At 58.4% G+C, this 14,240-nt stretch overlaps 1 protein-coding gene and 1 long non-coding RNA gene across 2 annotated transcripts; both read left to right on the top strand.

The window, feature by feature from the left end:
- The first annotated feature begins 1,797 nt into the window (after positions 1 to 1,797).
- Positions 1,798 to 4,689, top strand: LOC141729605 (high affinity immunoglobulin gamma Fc receptor I-like). Its single transcript, XM_074544312.1, has 5 exons — positions 1,798 to 1,891; positions 2,313 to 2,333; positions 2,422 to 2,652; positions 2,901 to 3,164; positions 3,254 to 4,689. Exons 1-5 carry the CDS (start codon positions 1,843 to 1,845, stop codon positions 3,538 to 3,540), a joined length of 852 nt encoding a protein of 283 aa, XP_074400413.1. The 5' UTR covers positions 1,798 to 1,842; the 3' UTR covers positions 3,541 to 4,689.
- A 244-nt stretch (positions 4,690 to 4,933) lies between these two features.
- On the top strand, positions 4,934 to 5,835 carry LOC141729618 (uncharacterized). Its single transcript, XR_012581036.1, has 3 exons — positions 4,934 to 5,247; positions 5,336 to 5,415; positions 5,497 to 5,835. It is a non-coding gene; the product is annotated as an uncharacterized LOC141729618 (long non-coding RNA).
- The last annotated feature ends 8,405 nt before the right edge of the window (positions 5,836 to 14,240 follow it).

Genomic DNA, 14,240 nt, shown 5'->3' on the forward strand with positions numbered 1-14,240 from the left:
AGCCTGCCCTGAATTCCCCTGCCTGGGCACTCCCTGCTCCTGCTGTGACACTCCTGTTCGCCAGCCCGTTGTATGCAGCCCCTGCTCAATATTTCCAGACTTTTCCCTCTCTTCTGGTGTGCACATCCAGAACCCAAACATTCTTTCCATGAGGTACCAAAGGGCTGCAGGTTTTGTTCAAGATGGAGGATACAGGTCAGGTTGTTGAGCAGATTGCTGTGGGATTTGCAGTAGTTCTGGGGCTCTCTCAGTCCCTTGCTGAGAGGGAAAAAATGATCAATTGCTGCCTTTCTGGACTGGTTCCCACACAGCTGCCCTTGCATGGGGAGTTTCCAGCCTGCCCTGCTCTAAAAGCCGTCAAAGGCTCTCACAGAGCCACTGCTTGGGCTCTCTTTGGGTTTTGTGCTTTTTGCAGAGCTGAGCAAACCACAGCCAGGCCTGTTTCCACCCACAGAATTCTCACCTCTGCAGCAGCTCTAAACCTGCCAGAATCAAAGCCAAGGGGGCAGGGGGGACCCTCAGGTGCTGGCTGCCACCTGGGGCTGGGCAGAGCAGGGCTGGGCAATGGCCATCCCTGTGCAGTGGGGCTGGGCCATGGCTGGGCCCCACCCTTGCATTGACAGGCACTGGGCAAGGAATGTGCAGGGACATTTCTGAAACTGCCACCCATGGGGACAGGACCCCCCATGCCAGGATGTGTCATACCCTGGACTGGTTTTCCCCAGGTCATCCCCACAACAGGGACCTCACAGAGCAGTACCCTCCTGGATGTGCCCTCCCAGGACAGACACTGCCTCCCTTTGCCATCTGACTCTCAGCACAAACAGCCTCTTCCTTTTTGTCCAGGAAAAAGAAAGTGAAAGTGTTGAGGAGGCACAGCCCAACACCTCCATCTCCCACAGCCTCCCCATCCTTCCCTGCTCTCCTTACTCCCAATTATCCCCCTTCCCTGGCTCCCTCCAATGCGTTCCCTGCTCAGGTGATTCCTAGAATTGCTGAGCTAGGAACTAGGGTTGAGGGGACATAGCATAAAAGTGAGGTAGAAAAGGAAGAAAACAGAAAGAAAGAAAGAAAAAGTCAAGGGCAGGGGAAGGCACAGAAGCAGAGCTACCCAGGATCCCCATGTGATACCTGCACAGGAAACAAGCATCCCAAGGGGGCAGCACCTGGCCATGGGTCACCCCAAAATCTGAGGCACCCAGAAAAGGAGCTGTGACCCCCATGCGCCCCCAGCCACTGCCCATCCCTGGCACCCCCATTCATTTGGGACCCCAATCATGGGAATCTGATTTCCTTTTGTCCCTCCTTCCCTAAGACCCCTTCCCTGGACTGCAGTTCCTCACAATCTCCTACCTCAAAGAACTCCATCCTGGTAATTCCAGTCCCTGGGAGCCCCATTCCCTTGGGGACATTGATTCCACCCGGGCCCCCATTCTCACAGGGTTCCCCTTTCCCCTGGCACCCCCATCCCTTGGCCCCCATCCCATGATCACAAATCCCTGGAGGCCACATTGTTCTGGCATCCTCATCCCCAAGTTTGAGTCCATCCATCCACTGGGACCCCCATTCCCATGGGACCCCATCCCTGGGCACCCCATTCCTCTGGGCACCTATTTCTGGTTCCCTACACCACCTCAGACTCCAAATTCTGTCCCCACCATGTCCCACCATCACCTCCATTTCCCACAAGGTCCCCACCCTGCCCCCATCCTGTCCCCACCCTGCCCCCACCAAGGGCCACCTACACATGGGTACGGACGTGACCTCGCTTCCTTCCCCTTCATCCGAAGAGCCACCAGCCAGGGGAGCGGTGGCCACAGCAGCGAGTGACAGCCAGTGCACATGGCTGGGGACACCAGGATGGCCAGGAAGGTGGCACTGCTCCTGTGGGGTGAGTCCCCTGGGCACGGGCCTGACACCCTGGGGATTGGCCCTGGTGAGGCAGAGACTGGTGGGGAGGGGGCACAGGGGAGCTGCAGGGTTCCCTGAGGTCCTGAAAGGCCACAGAGGCAGAGCATGAGGTGACCAGGGCTGTGGGGACAGGAGAGGGGGGACAATAATGGGGGACAGGGATTTGGGGAACTATCATGGGACTGGTGGGAGTGACCACTGCAACCACCGTTGAGTCTCCATTTCTGGGTGTCCAATGTGTCCCCATGGCCTAACTGAGCAAGGGCTAGTTGATGTGTCTCTGCCCCCAAGGGGTACATGCCACACTATGACAGTTTATGGACAGCCCCCACACCCAGTCCATCCTTTCCAATGTCCCTGTGATGCCACCCTCACCAAGCCCTGTCCCTTCTCCCTTCCAGCCCAGACCCTTGGCCTTGTTGGTGAGTCATCGGGGGATGCCATGGCCCCACTCTGCTGTCCCCAGCCCCACACTGGCCCTGGCAGGCTGGTGTCCCCTGTCACCCACAGGTGCCCAGACCACCCAACTCCTGGTGGAGCCCCGCTGGAGGCCAGCAGTGCTGTGGGACCGGGTGACACTGACCTGTCAGGGCTCGGGCACTGCCGGTGCCACCACCTGGTACAAGGACGGGCAGCGCTGGGGGCAGCAGGGACTGGACCACTTCACTGTCACCGAGAGTGGCACCTACACGTGTGACAGACCCGGCACTGGGCACAGCCCCCCTGTGACCATCTCAAAAGGTGAGAGGGGTTTGGTTGTCTCCAGCCTCGCACCTGTGGGAACCCAAAGGTCTCTGGGTGTGCTCTGCTCCTTGGGTCACCTCCTGGTGTGACCAGAGCCTGTACACAGGGAGATCCCAGAGCATCTCAGAGTGGAGGGACACCAGTTCTAGATTCAGGGAACCCTGCTGCGCCTGGATGTGTTCCAATTCGAGGGTCCTTGAGAAAATCTAATGCCACAGGTGTCCTAAGACTCCCATGTTCCACAGCCCGACTGGTGCTGCAGGTGCCGGTGCAAGAGCTACTGGAGGGGGACATGGTGACACTGCGCTGCCGGCGCTGGGAGAACATGTTGGTCACTGGGGTGCGATTCTACCATGGGGACAAGGAGGTGGAGAGGTCCCTCAATGGGACCGAGCTGTCCCTGTCCCCTCTGCAGCTGAACCACAGTGGCCGCTACAGCTGCAGGGGCCAGGTGGACTCCAAGGTGGCACCGTGGGCGCACTCGGCTTCAGTGACAGTGACAGTGCACGGTGAGCACCCCACAGCCGCCACCGTGACACCCTCACAGCCCCTCCCCAGGGACTCAGGCTCAAAAACCTCCCTCCCCTCTCCTTCCCAGAGCTCTTCTCAGTGCCGGTGCTGGAGGGTCCCCCTTATCTTACTGTGGGATCCCCCCTGACTCTCAGCTGCCTCAGCACCCCCAGCCCCCTGCGGCCCCGAGCCCCCCTCCTGCACGTGTTCTACCGGGACAGGCAGGTGGTGGGGGGCCCACAGGGGTCCCCACAGCTGTTGGTGCCCACCGTGGGGGTCTCCCACTCGGGGAATTACAGCTGCCAGGTGCAATCCGAGGGGGGGGCCGTGCGGAAGAGCAGCACCCGGCTCCACATCACGGTGCACAGTGAGTGAGGGGATGGGCACAGGGAGCCCCCACAGCCTCCTCGGGGGCCTCTGCCCTGTCTGGGGATCCCCATAACTACCCGGGTCCCTCATCCTTTCCTGGGTACCTCACCAGATCCCCCAGCTCTATGTGGGTACCCCCATCTTTCTGGTAATCTTTTTCCACATCCCCTCATTCCTTCTTGGGTCACCCTCTGTGTCCCCCCATTCCTCACTGGGATCCCTTCATCTGTCCCTGATTCAACCTCAGCCCTCTCTGATCTCCCTCCATGGTCCTCAATCTCACCATTCCCTCCCTGGTTTTACATACTCTTCCTGGGGTCTCCCCATCTTCCTCTCCAGGTTACTCATCCTTGAGCCCTCCATCATTCTTTGGGGTCCCGTTCCAAGCCCCCCTCTTATCTCTGTGCCTCCTTTTCCTCACTGTGGTCCCACTTCCACTCTCCCATCCCCCCCCCCCACCCCCCCGGGTCTCTCACTGTTCCCTGGTGTTCCCCCATCCAAGGGGTCCTGCCCTTGGGGGTGTCCCTGTCAGTGCAGCCTCCGGGGGACCGGTGGCATGCAGGGACTGACTGGTGCTGAGCTATGCGGTGGCCACAGGGACAGGTCCTCTGTCCTTTTCCTGGCACCGGGAGGGTTCAGGGGCACTGCTGGGAACCGGCCCCGCCTGGAGCTGTGCCACGTTGGGGACAGTGACAGCGGCCAGTACTGGTGCCGGGTCAGCGACAGGGACAGCGTGGCTGAGAGTGACCCCCTGAATGTCACCGTCCTGGGCAAGCAGGACCCTCAGACTGGGGGTGACCCAACCCACAGCTCCCCCATCCCACCTCGCCTGGTGCCAGCCCTGTCTGTGTCCCCACAGTGCCTGTGGCCAATGCCACCATCACCCCTGGTCCCCTGTCACACCAAGTGCATGCCGGTGACCTCGTGTCCCTGCGCTGCTCAGTGCAGGTGGGCTCAGCCCCTGTCACCTTCACCTGGCTGCACAATGGGCAGGAGGTGGCCCAGGGTCCCCTGCTGGAGTTCTGGGACATCGATGTGGGACATTCAGGCACCTACCAGTGCGTGGCCACCAACCAGCTGGGACAGGACGGGCACCGCGTGTTCCAGGCACTCAGCCCTGAGCTGGTCCTGGCTGTGACAGCGCGGGGACACAGGGACACAGGTGGGGTCACACTGGGTCACACGGGGGGTGCAGGACCCCTGGGCTTCTGGGTGACACCAATGTGTCTCTCTCTGTCCCCAGCAGTGGCTCTAGGGCTCAGTGGGTCTCTGCTGATCCTGCTCCTGCTCCTGGCTGTCATTGGGGGCTGTTACCACTGGCACTGCTGTGGTGGGTGACAATACGGGGGGATGGGGTTCCCAGGGATTGGGGTGAAGCCCCCCCAGGGCATGGGGGCGATAGAGTGTCACCAACAGCTCCTGACTTGGGAGAAACTGAGCCTGCAGAGACCTCAGCTTGCGTCCTGGGGGATTTAGGGAGATTGTGCGGGGTTGTGCAGGGAAGTTGGGTGTTCTGTCGGGGGTTTTGTGGGAGTTTTTGGGACTCTGGGGTCTCAGTGGATTCAAAGGTTGGTTTAAGGTATTTTGGGACTTTTAAAGATGCTTGAGGGTCCCAGGGACAGTCAGGGGTCCCGATGGTGTTCAGAAGCCCTGAGAACCCCAGAGTCACCCCTCATGCTTTTCTTTTGCAGCCTTCAGGAAACAACAAGAAAGGTGAGTGAAGGACTCCAGGTTTGAACCTCCATTTTACCCCCACAACAAACCCCCCCCATGCCCACAGACACCCCCTTATCCCCTGCAGGGTCCCCCCAGAACCCTCGGCTCCCCCAGAGGTGGGGGAGGTGCTGTATAGTGATGTCGTGTGCACCAAGAAGGCAGGTGGTGAGTACAGGGCGGACACGGGGGACATCATCCACGGGTGTCACCCTCAATCCAGGTCCCCACAACCGGCGTCTTCCACAGGGCCCCCCCGTGCCACAACCTCCCAGGTGACCTACGCAGAGCTGCCAGGACCCCACCGGAGGCAGCAGGATCCCAGTGACATCTGCGAGAACGTGCTGTGACACTGAGGGCACAGGGAGCACTGGGGTCCCTGCCCAAGGGCATCCCCAGCTCCCATGGGTGCCCATCGAGCCCAGGGAGTGGCCACGAGTGAGGGCTTCCATGCGGGGCTGCCCAGGGCTCCCCGTTCAAGTGCTCCCAGTGCTCCCAGTACCCCCAGGGGCTCCCCATTTCCTCCTCTACTACCAGGAGGCACAGGACCCTTGTCCCTTTGACTGGACCCAAATATCAGCTTTTTGATTAAACCAGAAGAAACGGTTTTTGTTTGTTTAGCTCTGCCCCGTTTGGCTCAGGAAGGAGGAGGGTCCCGCCTGGTTGTTGAACCAATACTTCTCAGTTCTCAAGATTCAGAATTCAAATGGTCACAAAAGGAACAATTTCCAGGGAAACCACCCAACAAGGAACAAACCCCAGAGGTTTCCCCTGGCACGATTCCTCCACCAGAAGGAACCCAGCAGGTCCCAGAACGTCACTGCTCTGATGGCCAAAGTGGCATTTAGGAGCCTCTGGATTCTCTTGTCCCCTGTCCCAAACCCCTCTTCTGCTGTGTTTCCCCCACAATGATGTCAAAAAGGCTCTGTTGGGATTCCAGAGCCTCCCCCTTTGCCAGGGCAGTCAGGATCAGGCCATGGCACAGGGTGGGGTATGAGAGACAGGAAAAGTTTGATGTCTGGAGACATTTTGGAACACCTGTGTCTGGCAGGGGTGGGGCAGACCTTGCTTTTGCTGAGACAGGGCCCTGTCTGTCCATCAGTCTGTCATCCATGGCACACTGGGGACAGTGTGACACTCTGCCAAAGCCAGCTCCTGAGTGGCAAGGAGACCAGAAGTGCCGCCTGGGGAGAGGGTGCTTGGTGGCCCAACTGGCTTAAAGGGCAGAGCATGATGTGCACAGTTCCTGACCCTGTCTTCAGTTGGGGTCTCTGTCCCATCCACACTGGAACCCAGGATTTGACCACTCGTTTAAATGAGAAATATTTGCCAAGGAAAGTGGGAATGTTCCTGGAATGGAACTAAGACCCATGCTTAAAACTTCTAATAATTTCAAAAATTATGGGACTTTCAGGCCAAAGTGTTGGAGAATGAATAACAGCTCTTTACTGGGAAATTAATAAACCAGAACAGAACAAACAACACAAACCCAGAACTTTTCCTCCTGCTCAGTGCTGTTGGTTTTTGTGGCAGTTATAAGCGCAGCCAGCAGGGGGTGCTGCAGGGAGCACTCCTGGCCAGCAGGGGGCTCCCCGGTCCAGCTCCATCCCCTCAGGGGCCATGGCGGCCTCGGACGGGAGGGAGAAGCGGAAATCGCTCCTTTTGCAAACTCATGGCCACCAATCGCTCCTGACACCACCACCGGAAGCGGTCAGAAGCCACCAAAGCAGCAGGTTGGATCCCAGTGCCCACTGGCAGCGTAGCAGCGTCCCGGGGCCAGACACACACCCTGCACAACAACTGTAATTACTTTCTATAATCCCGGAGGGAAGAAAGGCAGCGCCTGACATGTCTCGGATCCACAACATCACTTCTGATTGCTTTACAGCCTTTCATTCCCTTTTCCTCCTTCAGCCTGGGCACAGCAGCTCTGGGAATGTTGAATTTCCCTGGGATGCTAAAGAAAGCTGGTGCTTGGTGCTGACTCTGCCAGGGCTCCTCAGGTGGCTGCAGAGCACATTTGGATTTCCTGCTCTTCCTGGGCCACTGCTGGTTCTGACACAGCAGCCCCAGGGGAGGAGGAGAGCAGATGCACAGCCCTGAGGGCTCTGCAGCTGCAGCTGGAGCACAGAGATAGTGAGGGCTGGGAGCTGTGCTTTGGGAGGGCAAAATGGGGCTTAATTGGAGCTGTTTGGGCCAATGCCCCTGTTCTGCTGCAGACCCTTCATGAGGTGTTGTAATTATTGTTGGGATTCCTGAAGGTCTTCTATGTTTCTAAAGCATCCCTGTGCAGAAACACACGGCTCTGCTGCCTCTCCCAGGGATTTTGGGATTCTGTGGCTGAGGCGGGACCGGCTAGAGCAGGTGGCCCATGGGAGCAGCACTTGGCCATGCAGGTGGAGCAGGAGTGCCGGGAATTCCGCAGGGTGCTCAGGTGAGGCCCACGGGGGCCGGGCCATGGTGGGACACCACTTGCCATTCCTGCTCCCCCCAGATTTTGAGACAGAGCAGTGACACCCATCAGGCTCCCAAACCCCTCAGGGCTCCGGCACAGCCTCAAAGGACTTCCCAGCCCAGGCCTTGGGGATGATTCGGATACTCCCAGGCTCGTTCCCGACAAAGGGCAGCGCTCCGTGAGCGGTCAGCACATCCCGAAGGAGCAGCCCGGGGCTGCTGGAGTCCGAGTGCTGCGGGCAAGGACGGCGTGAGGGAGCCGGGCCCCGCTCAGCCGGCGCTGCCCCAGGAACGTCTCATCCTGCAGGGGCTCGGCAGCCTCTGCCGGTGCCGGCCCCGGGGCTGTCGGGGGGCACGGCCGGAGGGGCCGGGGGACAGCGGGTGGGAGGGGCCGGGATAGAGGTACCGGGACCCCACTGGGAAGCCCCGAGCGTGGAGGGAGCGAAACGGTGGAGGGGAGACCCCGGGACAGGGGGGAGCAGAGACCCTGCGGTGGGGTCTGTGGAAAGGAGGGACCGCAATGGTGGTCCTGGAGCACCGGGAAGGGGCCCAACTGCCATCGCGCTGCGAGTGCCGGGACGGTCACGGGGTGTCCGAACCGACTGTGGCAGCGTGTCCGAAGCCACTGTCACTATGTGTGGGGACCGAGCGTTGCCAGGGTAAGGCTCCCACAGCTCCGGGAAGTGGAGGGGTACCCTGGAAAGGGCGGGACAGGGACGGGGCAGAGCCCTGTCTATTCCCTGTGCCCTGTGCAGGTGAGGAGGGCAGGGATGGAGCAGCTCTGGGGACACCTGGAATCGAGACAGGGTCCCTGTCCACAGCCCCACCACGGCCGCGGGGTAAACCCCCTGTTCAACATTTCCATCCTTTTCTCTCTTGTCTCACAACTGAGCCAGAACCCAAAAATACTTTCCAGGATGTTCTAAAGGGCTGCAGTTTTGAGAGAGGAAGGAGGAGTGTCCTGGTCAAATTGTTGAGCAGATGGTTGTTGTCTTTGCAGGATTTTCGGGTCTCTCCCAGTCATTTGCCTAAAGGATAAAGTGATCAATTGCTGCATTTCTGGACTGGTTCTCCCACAATTGCCCTTGTAGGGGCAGTTTCCAGCCAGCCCTGCTCTGGAAACCATCAAAGGCCCTCTCAGTGACACTGCTTGGGCTGCTTTTGGGTTTTGTGCTTCTTGCAGGGCTGAGCAAACCACAGGCAGGCCTTTTTCCCTCACAGAATTCTCGTCTTTGCAGCATGTGAAAACCACGTTCTCTCTTCTGTGAAAATTTTAGAAGTTTAATAAAGGACAATAGGATACAAGGATCATAGAGCAAAGGTTGTTATGGGTGGGTGCATCTTGGCACTCAGCCAAGAGCACACTGTTCTCTTTGGGGATACCTCTTGGAGACCTTTTCCCTTAGATCAGCCTCTTGCATATTCATACACACTTATGCATAGAAAACATTTTCCCCAAGCTAATTTATATTCCAAGAATTGTTTAGCATGGATTTTCCTTGGATCTGCCTTTTCAGAGCATTATTCCTTGGTTGTGCTTTTAGCTGTTTCTTATAATCATCTTCATTTCTGGGCCTTGGTCCACACTGTCTTCAGGTGGTGAGTGCTGATAGTTGGCATATCTGTAGCAGGCGTCCTCATCCTGTCTTCATCAGATGTTATCCCATCCAAGCAGACATTTTTTCACAAGCATCCTTATATGAGGGATTTCACAAAGCTTAATTAACATCAGACATAAAAACTATATCTTTGTAACAAAGTTACTTTAACATTACATATATAAATTCCATTTTATTTTTTGTAAAATTCCAGTAATATTATATGTATTTACAATACTTGGTGAGAGGGACAAAGCGATCAATTGCAGCATTTCTGGACTGGCTCCCCCTCAATGCCTCTGCAGGGGGGTTTCCAGCCAGCCCCGCTCTGAAAACCATCAAAGGCCCTCACAGAGCCACTGCTTGGGATCCCTTTGGGTTTTGTGCTTCTTGCAGGGCTGAGCAAACCACAGGCAGGCCTTTTTCCCCCACAGAATTCTCACCTCTGCAGCAGCTCTAAAGCTGTCAGAATCAAAGCCAAGGGGGCAGGGGGACCATCAGGTGCTGGCTGCCCCCTGGGGCTGGGCAGAGCAGGGCTGGGCAATGGCCATCCCTGTGCAGTAGGGCTGGGCCATGGCTGGGACCCACCCTTGGATGGCCACTGGCTTCAAGGAGCAGGAGTTTGGGAGCCCCTTTCTGGGCCTCCATTCCCCAGCGGCTCTTGCTGGCTCAGATTCTGCAGGGGACGAGCAAGAATGGAGAAGTCTTGAAACACCAAGAGCTGCCATCCCCCAGGACAGGAGCCCCTTGTCCAGCATGTGTCCCCCTGGGACAGGATCCCCCCAGGACAGGAGCCCCCTGTATTTACCCCCCCCCAGGGCAGAACCCTCCTCCCATGTGACACTCAGCACAAACAGCCTGTTCCTTCTGCAGGAGAGAGAAAGTGAAAGTGTAGGCAGAGGGAAAGCTGCACTCCTGCATCCCCCACAGCCTCCCCAGCCCTCCCTGCAGACCCCTCACCCCTGCTTCCCCCACCCTGGGCTTCCCCCAACTCGTTCCCTGCTCAGGAGCTCCCCAGGATCATCAAGGCATGAACTGGGAGGTTGTGAAATTGAGGAATAAAAGGAAGGAAATGGAAATGAAGAACGGGAAATGCCCCTGGAGGTTGTGGTGGCACAGATCCAGAGCACCTCTGAATCCACTCTTGTTGCCCCCCAAATCACGGGCAACCCAGCAGGCGGCTCTAGCCCCTGAATCTTCCCAAAATCTGAGGCACCCAGGGAAGGAGCTGTGACCCACATGCACATCCAGTCACTGTCCATCCCTGGCAAACTCATTCCCCTGGGAAGCTGACCATGGGACCCCCATTCCGTCTCCCCTTCCCTGGGACCCCCATCCCAGGGCTGCCATTGCCCAGGAACTCCATGGCCCAGGACCCCATTCCCAAGGAATCCTCTCCCATTCATTCCATGCCCTGAAATCCCCATTCCCCCAGGACCTTTATACTCCCAGATCCCCCCATTCCCCCTGCACCCATCTCTGGCACAAAAATCCCCTGATGAGGGATTTATTACTAATAAATTCATTAAAAAATTTTCTTATACACCCTTTGAAAGTTTTAAATGTACTTTACCTTTCTTCTAGTCTCATCTCAAAAAAAATAAATAAATAAATACATTTGGATAAATGCACTCATAATTAACCAACACTAACCCCACCACACTAATTATTACATTATCTGAAATATCTAAAATTAGCAAACCAAAACCATGACACCAAATCCCTGTAGCCCAGGCTTGCCTGGGACTCCCAGCCCTGAGTCTCCCCAGCCCTGGGGACCCCCATTCCCATGGCACCCCCCTCCCCCGTGACTCCCCCTCCTCACCACCCCAATTCCCCATGGACCCATTCCCTGGACCCCCATTCCCTGGACTCCCCATTCCCCTGGACACCCATCCCTGGCTCCCCAAACCCCCTGAGCCCCCCTGTTCCTGGGAAGTCCATGTCCCACCTAACCAGAGACAGCCTTGTCCCCAGCATGCCCCCACCCTGCCCACAGCCTGTCCCCAGCTTGTGGCCACCCTGCCACCATCAGGTGCCACCTACATGTGGGGACAAGATGTGACCTCGCTTCCTTCCCCTTCATCCGAAGAGCCGCCAGCCAGGGGAGCGGTGGCCACAGCAGTGAGTGACAGCCAGTGCACATGGCTGGGGACACCGGGATGGCCAGGAAGGTGGTGCTGCTCCTGTGGGGTGAGTGCCCCGGGCACGGGCCTGACTGGTAGTACATCGGGGATGGGCCCTGGTGAGGCAGAGAGCAGTGGGTACTGGGAGCAGGGGAGCTGCGGGGTTCCCTGAGGTTCCCAATGCCAGAAGAGCCAGAGCATGAAGTGACCGGGGTCATGGGGTGGCCGTGGGGACAGGAGAGGGTGAACAGGGCTGGAGGAATAGGAATGTGGGGAGAGGCATCCTGGGGCTGGGGCAGCTGTGGGGACAGGGAAGCAGGGATGCAGGGATGCAGGGACAGGGAGAAGAAGACAAGCACAATGTGGATGGGCCATGGAGACAGAGGCCATGGGGCTGTCAGCAGGGGAGACCTGTGATAGCACAGTGCCCTCATCGAGACATCTGTGCCACACCAATTCCCTCAGGGGGACAGTTCAAGGGCAGCCCCTATGAACCATTCCCCTGTGCACAACTGTCCCCATGGTGCCACACTCACTGAGCCCTGTCTCTTCTCCCTTCCAGCCCAGACCCTCGGCCTTGCTGGTGAGTCCTCAGGGGATGCCATGGCCCAACCCTACTGTGCCCAGCCCCACGCTGGCGCTGCAGGCTGGCATCCCCTGTCACCTGCAGGCACCCAGACAACCTGGATCATCGTGGAGCCCCCCTGGATGCCAGCAGTGCTGTGGGACCGAGTGACACTGACCTGCCAGGGCTTGGGGACCACCAGTGCCACCACATGGTACAAGGACGGGCGGCGCTGGGGACAGCAGGGACATGACCGCCTGACTGTCACTGAGAATGGCACCTACGAGTGTAACAGAACCGGCAGTGGGCTCAGCCCCCCCATGATAGTCTTAGATGGTGACGGGGGTTGAGTGTCCCCAGCCTGGCACCTGCAGGGACCCCAAGGGCTCTGGGTGGGCTGCACTCCATGGGTCACCTCCTGTGTGACCAGAGCCCATCCCCTGCATATGGGGACATCCGAAAGCATGCCAGTATGGAGGGGCCCCTGAATTGAAATTGGGGACCCTCAGTGTGCTGGCTGTGACCCACTAGGGGGCTCCCTATTGGGTGGCGCCTTCAGGACCCTCCAAGCCCTCCTGATGTGACAGGACCCACTTGTTCCCCAGACTGGCTGGTGCTGCAGGTGCCAGCAAGGCCACTGCTGGAGGGGGACAAGGTGACACTGCGCTGCCGGGACTGCTGGATCAACCTGGTCGCCTGGGTGTCCTTCTACCATGAGGAGAAGCAGCTGGTGGAGCTCCGAAATGGGACAGAGCTGACCCTGTTCCCTCTGAAGCTGCACCACAGTGGGCGCTACCACTGCAGGGGCTGGCTGAAAGACAGGGAGTGGGTGGTGTCTGCGCCAGTGATAGTGACAGTGCATGGTGAGAACCCCACAGCTTCAACCCCAACACCCCCACAGCCCCTCCCCAAGGACTTGGGGTCATTGTCCCCACTGCCTCCAATCTCCTGCCCTGAGCTGCTCCCTGTGCAGGTGCTGGAGGGTCCCCCTGAGCCATTCTTCACCTCCCCCTGACTCTCAGCTGCCTCAGTACCCCCAGCCCCCTGCAGCCCCAAGCCCCCCTCCTGCTCGTGGACAGGCAGGTGGTGGGGGGCCCGCAGGGGTCCCCGCAGCTGCTGGTGCCCTCCGTGGGGGTCTCCAACTCAAGGAATTACAGCTGCCAGGTGCGTTCCAAGGGTGGGGTGGTGCAGAAGAGCAGAGCCCAGCTCCCCATCACGGTGCGCAGTGAGTGCAGGGATGGGCACGGGGAGTCCCCACAGGCTCCTCAGGGTCCCCTGCCTTGGCACCTCCATGTTCCCCAGACACTTTTCTTGGGTCCTTCCACCACTCCCCTTGTCTCCTCACACATCCATGGCGTAACCCTGTCCCCAATATCCCCCATCACACCCATCCCCTCCCGTCCCTATACCCCCACACTGGCTGCCAGCCTCTCCCTGTGCCCTCAGCCCTGTCTGTGTCCCTGCAGTGCCCGTGGCCAATGCCACCATCACCCCCGGTCCTCTGGCACACCAGGTGCATGCAGGTGACCCTGTGACCCTGCGCTGCTTGGTGCAGGTGGGCTCAGCCCCTGTCACCTTCACCTGGCTGCACAACGGGCAGGAGGTGGCCTGGGGTCCCCTCCTGGAGCTCAGGGCCATCGATGTTGGACATTCAGGCACCTACCAGTGCGTGGCCACCAACCAACTGGGACAGGATGGGCACCGTGTGTTCCGGGCACTCAGCCCTGAGCTGGCACTGATGGTGACAACATGGGTGCAGAGGAGAACATATGTGGCCCGAAGTTTAGAGTCCGACTAGCTGAGGGCAAAAGGCCGACGCCCCTCTGCAATTCTTGGCCAGCACCCTTCGGCGTCTGATGGCCTCGGGCTGTGCTGGCTGCGGACTGGCTCACACCGCTGGTATAGGAGAGGAACGGAGCTGACCATTTCCCGGGGGTTAAACATCGGTTTATTGAAGATGATGCCGGATCTAAACACTGGGAAACCACCCGGGAAAAAGTTTTTTTCATAGGGGGTGAAAACAGGATTATAAAGGAGGGGGGTGGGTACAGGCGGAGCCAATCGGGAAAGGTGAGGGGATGAACTTCACAGAACTGACACTCCATGGAGACCAATAATCAAAAGGTAAAGGAGGTGTCCTGGGACCCCAGCCAACCACCATCTCCAGAGAGGAGAAGGTTCTCGAAACCTGGGAGGAGGAAGGGAGTGATTGACTGGACAGGGAGGAAACAACTTTCACTTATAAGGGAA

This window comes from Zonotrichia albicollis, chromosome 7 (assembly GCF_047830755.1).
Source record: "Zonotrichia albicollis isolate bZonAlb1 chromosome 7, bZonAlb1.hap1, whole genome shotgun sequence".
Lineage (NCBI taxonomy): Eukaryota > Metazoa > Chordata > Aves > Passeriformes > Passerellidae > Zonotrichia > Zonotrichia albicollis.